Raw genomic sequence first — 13,026 nt, forward strand, 5'->3', positions numbered from 1 at the left:
CTTCATATTGCCAAGGTTTGTTTAACTGTGTCATCGAGATGCATACCGCAATGTATCTTCACTTCCTGGTATGCTAATCTCCGTAATACAGTCCATCTATGAGAATATATGTATGCACTCAATTATCCGTCTGCCTATTTATTTTATACTTTGCAGGCAAGTTGCTTTATATTAGAGATGACAATGATATTTGTCCTTTTGGGCTGGCTTATTTCACCAAGCCGAATGGTCTCCAGTTGAGACCATTTTGTTGCGAATCGTAGGATTTCTTTCTTTTTGTGGCCATGTAATATCCCTTAGAGTAGGTGTACCAAGTTTAGCCAGTATGGAAAGTGTTTGAACAATTGAGAATCAACTGTGTGATTGTAAGTGGTAGGTCTAGGAAAAGTACTTGGCACCAGTCTCCAGCACGCAGTAAGCATGATGCAGGCCAGGTAGACCCCGTCTAAAGCTGTGAATGCTCCAAATCTGGACCTCTAAGCAATGAAAAGCTTGGCATTTTGCAGGAAATGATTAGAACTGTTACATCATATGACCTCAGGGCTATGGGTTCTTCAAAACATTTGTGCAAAAATGGAATTAAAAGTATTGGTTTGGGGTAGGTATTGCGATGCAACGGTTTATGCTGCCACTCAGGCCACCGCATCCCGTATCAGAGTACCTGGCCCGAGTCCAGGCTGCCGCACACTTCCAGTCTAGCTTCCTCCTAGCACTGGCAGCCAACAGGCAAGTTTCAAGTTCTTGAATCCCTGTCACCCATGTAAGAGGCCCAGATGGAGTTCCTGGCTCCTGTCCTCAGTGTGGGCCAGCCCTGGCTATTGTGGCCAGTTAGAACATGAGCCAGAGGGTGAAAGACCCCTTCTCTCTCTCTTTTTTTCTCTCTCTCTATGTATTTAAATAAATACATCTTTAAGATGTTTTTTAAATTATGAGTTTATTTTGGTGTAACCAAAATTTTACTGTAAAACTTTTTTCAGAATATATAGACAATGCAATTGAAAAAGCTGTCTTGGGTTTTAAGGTTTTTCTGTTTGCTTTTAAACAAATTCATAATTTTAAATTCCACTTTCCATACACTTGTTTGTACATATTTGTTTATTTGAAAGAGTGAAAGAAAAAAAGGGACATAGAAAGAGCAGTCCTCTCTCCGCTGGTTCACTCATTGAATGGCCACAGCAGCCAGGGTGGACCAGGCTTGAGCCAGGAGCCTAATGCCCCATCTGGGTCTCCCATTTGAATGGCAGAGGACTGGATACTTGAAGCAGAAGTACCTTCTGCTGCTTTCCCATGGAGCCAGATCAAAAGCAAAACAGCCAGGACTTAAACAAGCACTGTTATGGGATGCTGTTGTCCCTGGCAGCGGCTTAATCCACTGAGCCACAGCAGAGGCCCCTTCCACAAAACTTTTCATTCCCCTTGTGTAAGGTGCATGTGAAGCACAGATGGCTCTTGTATTTAGACTTCGTTCCCGTTTCCAATGTCAGGAGCCGTGTACTATAGCCACACTGAAGCCATTTTGAATTGTGCAAGTTTTCCAAAATGGAGTGAAAAATCTCAAATCTGAAACATTTCAGATGCCAAGAGAAAAAGTACTCCACCTTTCTAAGTCTTGGCAATAATTCTGAGTGTAGTCACCACCACTGTTCTTGTCAGCCCTGGTATAGTACACACCCACCGTGTCAGGTCAGGGGAAGCTTTCATGGACGTTGGTTTGTGGGCTGGGCCTTCAAGGTAGCATAGGCGTTAACCAAGACAGGACAATTGGAAAAGGCCTAGGGAAATGGAAACAGGCCGACTGGAACCCTAGCAGGGTGGGAGTGAGGGTTGATGCACCAGAGTAACCGTGAGAAGAGGCAGCTGGAGCTGAAGGGGAAAGGGAGCCTGGCATGTGGGCCTCCAGTCTCTGTGGGGGAGGGAAGGTAACCTGCACAGGAAGCCTAGAGGAGCCAGACAGACCGCAGAGGGCAGTGTGGGGCAGCAAAGGCTGAATGCAAACAACAGCAAACAAGTGAAACCCGCGGGTGGAGTGTGGGAGAAACTGCAAGCCGCCCTGAGTCCTGTGGGGAAGGTTATTTCCAACTAGGCCAGTCAGAGCACAGACTTTTGGGGTGAACATGGACTTGAAGAAATGAGCTGGAGGGCAGACGGAGTGTGGAAAGACATAGCAGGAAGGGTAGTTAGTGGGATGGACTTTCGTGTAGAACAAACTTGGTCAGCTTGCTTGCCCACCATGGTGTCATTTCAGCAGGGCCATGTGGTGGGGCTGGCTGCAGGAGGGCCACATCAAGGCAGACATGGTGGAGAAAAGACCTCAGACCTCAGAGGGGCACACTGAGGAGCATCTGGTGTTGGCACTGTGGGGTGGGACTTCCCAGCCGTGCCCTCCCTCTGGGCTGAGCTGTTCCCATAAGCTTTGACCATGCGCCAATGCGAGATGACTTCCACTGGGGTTCAGAAGACAAGATCTCTTCAAAATACCCTTAGGTCTGGCAGTGCAGAGCGTCTCTAGGAAGCTTCCTGGTGCCCTCACAGAGCCCGAGGGTTGCAGCAGCCCCCAGCACCCCGAGAGGGCATCCTCATAGTCCAAAGGGCTCCAGCCCATTTACCAGAGCCAGTCGTCTAGGGCAGCTGACTCTCCAATAGCCTCGTTCGTCCAGGAAGGGGCCATGGCCCCCTGTGACACATGAAGGGAATGAGCTTGGCAGCACTAGAGCAGTGTACTTACAGAGAGATGATGCTATTCCTGGACTTGAACCCAGGGCTGGCTTCTCCAACCTCATGCTGTTGTTTTGGAACTTGTCAGCTGAGACATCTCCTTGACTATAACAGAATTGCCGAGTCTGGAAAAGGTGAACAGGCCCGTGGGTTCCCAGCAGCAGAAAAGATTACCCCACTGCCATCTCCCCAATGCCTCCCTCCCTGGGCTGCTTGGGAGCCTCTGCAGGACCCACGGCAAGACAGATGTCCCTGAAACCTACGATCCTGGGATTCCCTGAGACCCCCTTCTTCTGAGCAGCACGCTCTGAGCACAGGACAGGATCCAGCAGATGCTCGCTGAGCGGTGCTGGCTACCATTGTCAGGGTCATGCTTGATCAGAGGGGCCAGCTTCAGTGGCTGCAGGCCTAAGGTGGGCCCACGTGGTGTTGCACGTTTCATCTGATGCCGCCAGACTCACCCGTGCCTCTCATCCTCCTTGTCCCGCAGATCCTGGCGCCCCTGTGAAATTGCCTTGTCTACCAGTGAAACTCTCGCCTCCGCTACCTCCAAAGAAAGTCATGATCTGCATGCCCGTGGGGGGGCCCGAGCTCTCGCTGGCATCCTACGCAGTCCAGAAGAGTGGCCAGCAGGGTGTGGCCCAGCACCACCACACGGTCCTGCCCTCCCAGCTCCAGCATCACCCGCCCTACGGCAGCCACGGGCAGCACCTCCCCTCCTCCACCGGCTCCCTCCCCATGCACACCTCGGGCTTCAGGATGATAGAGGAACTGAACAAGACGCTGGCCATGACCATGCAGAGGCTGGAAAGGTATGGGGGAGTCAGGCCAGAGGGAGAGGATGAGACTGGCTGGGACAGGGGTGGGTGAGGCGGGCACTGGGAGATTTGTTATTGTGGCTGAAGAACATAACCAAGTGTTCATCCCCACAGGAGAAAAAGAAAAAAGTTGAAAGGTCAAATCAGATCAAAAACTGAATGTCAAGGCTAATATGGAAGAAAAAAAAATAATGTTGCCAAAATATAGAGTCCTCATTTATTCATGATGATATACATACACATATACAAATGCATATATAGAGAGAGACATTAATATTTTGGAAGTGGTTTTCGCATGGTCTTTAGTAGAGGTTATTCCTGGTTTTGGAAATAGGGAGAAAACACGTTTGCATTTTTCAATATTGCTTGCTGGTTGACGTGTGTGTTCCCATGCTGATCCTCACAAGATAGCATATAAGAATAGACTGCACTCCCTTCCTCCTGCAGCTGGGGGAGCAGAGTCCCAGAGTCCCGCCCCGTGTGGACGTGCCTCAGATGGCCAGCCCCCGCCCACCTCCCATCAGAATCTTCCTCTTGTAGCATTTCTGAGTGACATGATGAGGGCATACCCCCTGGGGTTTCATCTCTTGTACTGGCTCTGAGTCAACCGTGTGTGTTTGTGTGCGTATGCGTGTGTATGTAAAGCTGAAGCTGCCTCTTGCTTAACACCTGCATCCCAGGTGGGACCAGGTCATGTCCAAGCCATTCTGCTTCCCAACCAGCTCTCTGCTAATACACCGGGAAAGGCAGCAGGGGACAGCCTAAGTATTAGGGCCTCTGCTATTGGCTGCTGGCCAATATATGTATCGAACTTTCAAATAAACAAACTGGCATCCCATCTAAAAACATGAATTTGAGGCTCAGCTACTGTGCTTGTAATTCAGCTTCCTATCAATGCCCACAATGGAAGAGCCCAAACACTTTAGCCCTGCCATCCGTTTGGGAGACTTGAATGGAGCTCTGGGCTCCCCGCCTCAGCCTGGCCCGGCCTCACATGTTGTGGCCCTTTGAGGAGAGAGCCAAAGGATTTCCTTCTCCACCTGCTCTGTCCCCTTCTCTCTCCTCCCTCTCCCTCCGCCACTTTGCCTTTCAAATAAAAGATAGCTATTTTTTTTTTATAAATGCCTCTTTCTTTTAGAACTTTAAAATATATATTTTCTAAAAGCATCCATTTGTGATGGATTAAGAATTAAAAGAAATATCCATTGGGAGGTGGTGCTCATCCACAGGCATTTGAAAAGCACAACCTGAGGGAATGAAGAAGAGGCCATGACCTCATCCCGGGTCTTCCTGCCATCGGTCCAGAATGCTCTACTGCAGCCCAGCTGCTCTCCTAAAGGTGACTAGCATTCCCCTGTCTGCTCTATCTACTGTGAGATTTAATCATCAGCAACAGATGGAACAGCGTGTTGGCAGAATATTTGCTAAATATATTTCAACTTCAAACATGCCATTTTTAAAGGTTCAATGGAAAGTACTAACCAATGAGTTGTGTTGTATCCGTGTATATTTCTGAAATAAATATTTCAACTGGACCTCCACTGAGTCAGATACTTTTTTTTTCCTTTAAAGATTTATTTATTTGACAGACAAAATGAGAGAGATAGAGAGACAAAGAGATCTTCCACCTATTGGTTCACTCCCCAGTGGCTACAGTGATCAGGACAGGGCCGAGCTGAAGCCAGAAGCCAGGAAATCCATCCAGATCTCCCATGTGGGTAGCAGAGGCTAAGTACTTAGCCCATCGTCTGCTGCTTTGCTAGGCACAATAGCAGGGAGGGCACTGGATCAGAAGCAGGGCAGCTGGTGCTCTCATATGGGATTGCAGATAGTGGCTTAACCTGTTGCATCACAACACTCGCTTTATGGGTAAGGTTCTTTATTGAGATGAAAAGAACAATAACAGAAAGAGGATGTTGGAGTTTAGAGGGGGGTACAGCATGGTCTTGGCTGTCCCATACTTTGTGCCACCCCTAGACCCTGATTTTCTGCCTCTATATCCCTCAATTTTCATCCTACATGAAGGCATGGGTGCTGTTTTCATAGGCCAAGCCGGACATGTGGAATTAATGCATGCTTCACTTGAATAAGATTGCCATTCCCTCAGAGGAGAGATTGTCTCTCCAAATAAATAAAGATTGGAGAGGTTGGGCTGGCACTGTGGCATAATGGGTTAAGCACTGCTGGCAGGGCTGGCATCCCATATGGGCAGCTGCTTGGAGTGCCAGCTGTTCTACTTCTGATCCATCTCCCTGTCAATGCATGTGAGAAAACAGTGGAAGATGGCCCAAGTGCTGGAACCTCTCTACCTATGCAGGGGACCCAGATGATGCCCCTGGCTTCTTGGCCATGTGCCCATTTGGGGAATGAATAAGTTGATGGATGATCTCAATGTGTGTGTGTGTAAAAATCTGTCTTTCAAATAAAGGAAATGAGTCTTTTTTAACATGTTTCAATTGACCATAACGTATATACCTACCCCATGCCTTATTTCTTTTCGTGTCTTTCCCTTTGAATCCTAATATTTGAAGGTAACTACAATTTCCTTTATCTAAGCACTTCTCTAGAACTTTTACCATCCTATTCCACCAATGTGAAATGAAGTCTGTTAAAATATTTAGTTATTTATTTGAAAGGCAGAATGACAGAGAGCTTTCATCTGCTCATTCAGTCTACAAATGGTCACCATGGCTGGAGCTGGTCCTGGCCAAGGCCAAGGCCAGATGGATGGCAGGGCCCCAAGTGTTTGATCTATCTTCCACCTGCTTTCACAGGCACTTTATGAGGGAGCTAGATAAGAAATGGTACAGCTGGGACTCAAACTGGTGCTTGTGTGGGATACCAGCCTTATAGGTAAGAGATTAACTCACTGTACCACAACCAGGAAAAAGCTCTTCAGCCTTACCCTAAGATGGTTGAAAACTGACATGAAGTTGTTGACAGGTTGGCTTACCTGATCTGGAGGGAGGGTGGGAGCAAGGAAGCAAAGGAAAAGAATTCGTGTTTGCTCCCAGTCACAGGCTAGCACCCACATTGTGACATTCCAGAATCTGCCTGCCGCGCACACCACTCAGTAGCTGTCTGACGCTAAGCCTGTGGCTCACCTCTTTTTGCCAGGATCATAATCCCACCAGCCTCCTTAGGGTTGTTGGTGAAGAGCTAACGATTGTATCCATCCCAATCAGGTCCCTGCACAGCTCACCGACGGTGTCGGAGAAGTTGTCATGAGCTTTCAGCAAAGTTATGTAGCATGGGGGAGTTCTCTCCAGGGACTCCACTATCATGCTACAAATGGGTTTGCACCAGTCTCCTGGAGATTGTGTTTGTGTCAGTCAACTTAAATGAGATGACCTTCATTTCCCTCTGCTGCAGATCCATGTCTTGTTTGGAGTCGATGTTTTACCATTTCAAGTATCATTCCATTTGTTTTTATGTTTGATGTCATCTCTAAGCTTTGGGGACCAACTGGCACCAGCTATCCAGTTCAGACTTACGAGGGTAAATAACCATGGGTCTTCTTTCTCAACTTCATCCAGTTGACCAGTTCTGTGTGCTCTCAATTTTTATTAGTAGAATGCAGGTAGGCTGTGGATTCCTGCAGGCCCTGGAGGGATGTTAGGAAAGTTCTTAAAGGACTGCACCTAAGAGAAGCATGTCCCTTGTCAATGAATAAACAGAAGAACTTCCGTTGCTCACGCCAGAAGCCTGGTGTCACCTTGACACTTCTTGCTCTTATGCCTCGTTATTTACTGGCAAGCCCTATATATAGACATATAGACTTTGGCTAGCATTGGCCACTTTCCCACCTTCCTAGGCCTCAGCCTCTGATGTCCTCATGGACTGTCCCCCTACCTGGTCTCCAGCTTCCTGCCCTTCGCTTCACTCCCAAGTTAACAAAGACATGGGCTTGCCCAGAAGCTATGTTATGACTGTGTGTGATTGCCAGGGTCTCTTTGACTGTGGGTAAGGGACTCACACACGGAAATGTGCTCTCTTCCAGGTCTGGATGATGAGGTCAAGGTGTCAGCACCTTGGCTTCACCCAGTGTCCTCATTTGGTCTTCCTTCTGTGTGTGTCTGTATCCTTGTCTCTTTCCATAAGGACACTAGACAAATTGGATGCAAGCTCACCCACCCTAACACACTTAATTACTTATTAACTTAATTACATTTTTAAAAATCCAAAGGCACAGTCTAAGGTCTTTAAGAAGGACTTGGGTCATGAAAATGTTAAGCCCTTGAATGGCTTTGAAGCCTTTATAAAAGGCTTCTCCTGGTGTGCTGTTCTCTTGCACCTCTGCCTTCAGCCATGCGGAGACAGTCTTTTTCTCTTCTAGAGGATGTATCCCTCGACAGACAGCTGAACCTGCTGGTACTGTGACCTTGAACTTTCCAGCTTCCAGAAACGTGGGAATATAAACTTCTGTTTATACACATTATCCAGTCTTGAGTATTTTGTCACATCAGCACAGACTAAGGCACGCCTTTACCCTCAATCCATCGGTACCTGACATGCAGGAACTGTTCTAAAATTATGTATTGAGATTCAGAAAATTAGTATGGTGCTTGAAATTGAAAAGTAGTATTTTAATGTATTGTAACAATCAGTGTTTGTTATAAGCTTCCTTCAATGTAGGAAAAGCATTCAGTTGCTTCCCCTGTTGAACTGTTTTTTGGATTTTTTTTTTTTTTTTTGCAGATGTTAGATGCAAGATTAAAAGTTCCTTCCTTGAAGTTAAACCTAAAACTTTGCTTCTTATGTCTAATAGTGCCAAACTAAAGCTCAAGAGAGCGTCCTAGTGTCATGTTGACTGTGAACTTGAGCTGTTTCATTCCCTCAGAGCATTCCTAGCTCCTCCAGCAGACTGCTGAAGGGTGGGGAGTCATCGACGGCCCGGCTGGTTCTACCATCCTTGGGCTAGAACTAAAATGTGACATTTTGTGTTTTCTGCTGAGACAATAGTGAGAAGTGGGAAAAGGAAGATAAGAGAAATAGGGGAGAGAGGCAGAAAGCAGTTAGAGAACTTGATAGGCAGATAAGAGGAAGAAGTATGGTTTTGTAAAAAGACTGTGTACATCCTCATGAGATAAAATCATTGAAATCTCTAAAAAGGCAAAATACTAAAGAGTTCTTATTACTGTTGCCAGTCATGCATTTCACTATAAAATGATGTTTTTAGTGATGCCTTATTTTCAGGCAATGAATTTTGGCTTGAGAAATTTTAAGTGTCATACGTTCGGTTCTACTAGGATAAATTCACTTGATATGAACCTTAAAAATGAACAAGTTGATACATTTCTAATAAATTCATTTTTCATCTTCCTTTTTCTATACCGGCATCTCTTAGCCGATGGGTTAGGAGGAAAGCTCTGACATCTGCCAAAAAATAATTCCGGGTAATCACTGATTTGGAAACCTTGAATGAAACAGGCCCTGCGAAGAGAAAGGAAGGCACCTTTCTTTTTCTGTGTTTGCTTAGGGACTGGGGAATCTGTCCTTGAGGCACTTTTCTGGACCAGGCTCTGTGCTTGGCACTGGCAATACCACCATGAACAAACACCTGCTCTTAGTGAAGAGCTTCTGCGGGCAGTGCTCAGTTCTCCTGCCCGTCTGCCTTGCACCGTGTCAAGTCCTTGTTGGAGATTCAGAGAGTCCATTGGGAGTCCAGGAGAGCATGCAGCAGGAGGACCAAGCTGTCTGAGATTATGAATAGTCTCCTCTGGGTAACTGTGTTTAAACTGGGCAGAAAAAGAATTAACTATCCACACAGAGAGACAGGGAATGAGAGAACATTCTAGGCAGATTACAGAAGGGCATGGCATAGTGTGTCCAGAGAGATGAATGAGATTTTTAACAAGCAAAGAAAGTTATTTTACCATTTTTTAGGAAACTGATCATAGAGATTGAGAGTGATGCCGGAAGCTGTATCTGGGCATAAGGACAAACCTAAGAGATTAGCCTGAGAAGGCTATCTCCAGCATTGTGATGGCTACTGAGAGTCTTTCCTTTAAAATAAGGATGTTGACACATTTGGGTAGGGGGTTCGTTCTTTACCTAGAATGTCCCCTGGTATATTTGTATAGTTACTAGAGATGAAATTGTTACCTGTAAAGAGTATTGAAAAAAGTAATGATTTTTGTGTTGGAAGGAAGAAATTTGTATCAAACTAGCTCCAAGGCATTTCTTCATTCTCTAAAATTCTATTATCCCATGATTATTTTTGGTCTTTTCAATGAGCACAATACAATGTATAAGCCTGGGGTAATTCATTTCCCAGTGTCAGTGGCTTTTCCTTCTGTTGCCTCAGGATCACAGGAACTTCTGAATCACTTGGGTTCATGAAGTGCGCTAGCTATTCCAGGATTTCTTTTAACCTTCATGGTCTAATGTGATGATCTCATTGGCTTGCATCTGCAACATTTCACTGGCAAACCAGGATGTTCTGTGCTTATCATCATGTGTGAATGAGTACCTCGGCAGGAATGAAACGCAAGCCTTGGGTCTTGTCTGCTTGTGGGTTGCTATTGGTGTGAAGCTGAGGGCTTGTCCTTGGCATGGGATCTGGCAGATATTTGTGGTGTGTTTCCAGGGAGGCTGCATTCCGACGCTGACTGCCTTCTTTTCAAAATCTCACACGCTTCTGCTGAGACGTTTCTTCGTGCCCCTTGGAAAGCAGAGTCACCGACCTCTTTCTGAGATCAGCTCTGTTATTGTTGTTATTGTCATTATACGAGGCAGAGTGACAGAGAGGGCTTGTATCTGCTCATTCACTCCTGGCCTGGCCAAACTTCAGTTCAGGTCTACCAGGTGGATGATAGGAACCTAACCCCTTGAGCTCTGGGTGCTGCCTGCTGGACACCACACCAGCATGAAGTTGGAATCAGGAGCCAGAGCTGGAGGCTGATTTTAGACACGCGGAGATGTGATGTGCACAGAGTACCCACTAAGCCAAATGCCCATCCCTGATGTTTTAAAAACACTTCAGAAAGTTCACAAACACAGGAAAGAATTAAACAATAAGTTTATTTTGGCATAAGAATTTTGGAAAGGGGTAGTATTGCGGCATAGTTTTAAGTCAGTGCAGTGACACCAGAATTCCGCATGACCACTGGTTCCAGTCCCAGCTGCTCCAGAGCCAAGCCAGCTCCCTGCTGATGTGCCTGGGAAAGCAGGAGAAGGCCTAAGTACTCGGTCCCCTGCACCCATGTGCCAGTCTCAGGTGGCACTCTGATCTGGTTTTGTCTTGGCCTGCCTCTGGCTGTTGCAGCCACGTGGGGAGTGAACCAATGCTGGTAGGATTAACCTAGGATCTATCTGTAACTCAGGGACTGCCTTTCAAGTAAATATATAGATGTTCAAAATATTTGTTTTTGAAATTCATGCATTTTTTTCATAATGTGCCTTTTCTAGGAACTCCTTTAGATACCACACAGGCATGGATTTAAAATTTTTTTAGACCTAAACTTTTAATTCCATTTCCACAACCTTTTGAAGTGCACTTAATCATCTTTGAGTGACTGCACATATGTGTTGTTTTTCAATTTCAACTGCTTGCTCATGGGGCAGGATATACAAGGTAATTTCATTGTAAGGAGGAACACACACACACACCTTGCACAGTTAACAAGCAAAACAGAGAAAAAGTGTGAGTATATAAGCCATTAAATATTTTGAGGTCCTAGACGATGACAAAGGAAGTGCATTTTCTAAAGAGAATTTGCTCTTTCATTCATGTTTGCTTCAGAGGGAGGCCCTGCCCTTTCCTGATACATAAATATTGATTTCCTTAATCTGTTTCAAGACCATTATCCCAGGATGCTCCATGGGTCAGAATTATAAAACCACTAAACGAAATGTGTTTAGCAAGTTAAGTGTTGATATCCATAATGCCTTATTTATAATGAAGCACGTGCGTTTAAGCACATCCCGAATTAAGGCAGCAATATTTGGTGCATAGCATCTGAAATCCATGCATACAAGGAATCTTCAAAATGTTGGTGGAAATTTGAGTTCTGGGAAAACTGTGAGTGGATTTCAACATGTCGTGAACCAAAATAAACCTTTTCATTCCATTTTACAAGAATTCTGTGAAGTACCTCATAGGTCAGAAATGTAGGTCATTGATCCCCACTAAGACAGAGAATGGGCTGTTCAATCCGATACTACTGCTGGCAAAGAAACACTCAAACTTTCTTTCCTGCACTTGAAGGCTGCAGCCCAGTCTGTGTAGGGGACGGCACAGTTCCTTGCTGACTAATGTCCATCAGGGAAACAGAAGTTCCAATGTTGCCTTTCTTTCAGTAGGCTCATTGCAGGCCACGACGTGTGTGTGATGTGTGTCTGCTTTCTGAACAGGAAGGGACTGCACTGTTATCCTGGACAGCAGCAATTATTTCTGTCGTTCAGCCTCAGGAATGACACTTTGGATCACCATTTCTCATGCATTTTTCTTCTCCAAGAGGAAAGTAGCCCATGTTCTCTCTTGGGCACACTCTGTTACAGAAATTGTTCTCACTGAAGTTTAACTTCATTTGCATTGCCATGTTTGTAAATAAGGCATTTTTTTTTGTCCCTAACAGTCAATGTATTTGTAATCAGATGTCAAAAAGTACTATTTCTTTATTACATATCTTTCTGTAGAAGTGATGGGAAAGTAGTCCTAAAAAGAGTTGGAGGGATGATTGGGTCTTTAAAAGAGAGAGTGATTTTCAGTTTCATGATTTGTCCCTGATTTTCTGCAGGAGTTTCAAAGGAATCTGATGACCAGAAATCCCTCACCCATGGGTAGATCACAGAGCTGTGTGTTACCCCAGTGATGGAGATAAAGTGATTACAAAGTGCCTTGACATGCAGTAGGAGAAGGACCCTGACTTGCTGTGGATGGCTTAGCCATTCGTCTCTCTCTGGATGATTGAACACAGTATGTTCCTTCCCATCTCCCAGCAATGAACATGAAATGTCAGTCAGTTTTCAAGTCTTTGGGGTTCCTTGGAAACAGGCACCACCATTGAAGTGTAGGAAAATGAGCATGAGACACCACTGCGTTCTCCATTGATGCGTCTCCACTTCGGTTTAGAGTCAGCGATATATGTATATATATTTGCTCAAATGATGACATATTCCACGTCATTTTTGGTGGGGACAGGACTGAGGTTAGAGGATAAAGCTTTTCACCTCCCGGATCTGTCATGGGGTCATGATGAAGAAGAGTTTTAGTTGTGCATCTTTTACTAAGTCCAGACTGTAATTGTACTCTCCTGCCTTCCAAATCTATTTTGAGCATTTCTTTTATAAATAACAGGCTTTCTGTTTTAGGTGCACTTGTGTTCATTCTTCCCTATTCATTCATTTTTAGGCTGCTCTACCCTCTAGGAAGGCAGGAAAGATAGGCAAAGTCGTCATCCTTCTGGGCTTACTTGTTAATGGCTAAAGAAATGTTAAATCAGTGAATATGTTCTATGCTGTAGGCTGGCCTGAGGCACTGGAGTAGGGC

General features: G+C 45.4%; 1 protein-coding gene across 3 annotated transcripts in view; it reads left to right on the forward strand.

Annotated features, from left to right (window-relative positions):
• The window catches only part of PHACTR1 (phosphatase and actin regulator 1), a 517,458-nt gene that overhangs the window by 445,551 nt on the left and 58,881 nt on the right, over positions 1-13,026 (forward strand). For all 3 annotated transcript variants that reach the window (XM_040984149.1, XM_040984148.1, XM_040984147.1), the window contains one exon: positions 3,206-3,527. In XM_040984149.1, the coding sequence (XP_040840083.1) occupies positions 3,206-3,527 (322 nt within the window). The remainder of the gene's footprint in view (positions 1-3,205; positions 3,528-13,026) is intronic.

The sequence above is a fragment of the Ochotona curzoniae genome, unplaced genomic scaffold, assembly GCF_017591425.1.
Source record: "Ochotona curzoniae isolate NIBS_2020 unplaced genomic scaffold, NIBS_Ocur_1.0 contig_4064, whole genome shotgun sequence".
In the NCBI taxonomy this organism is placed as follows: Eukaryota; Metazoa; Chordata; class Mammalia; order Lagomorpha; family Ochotonidae; genus Ochotona; species Ochotona curzoniae.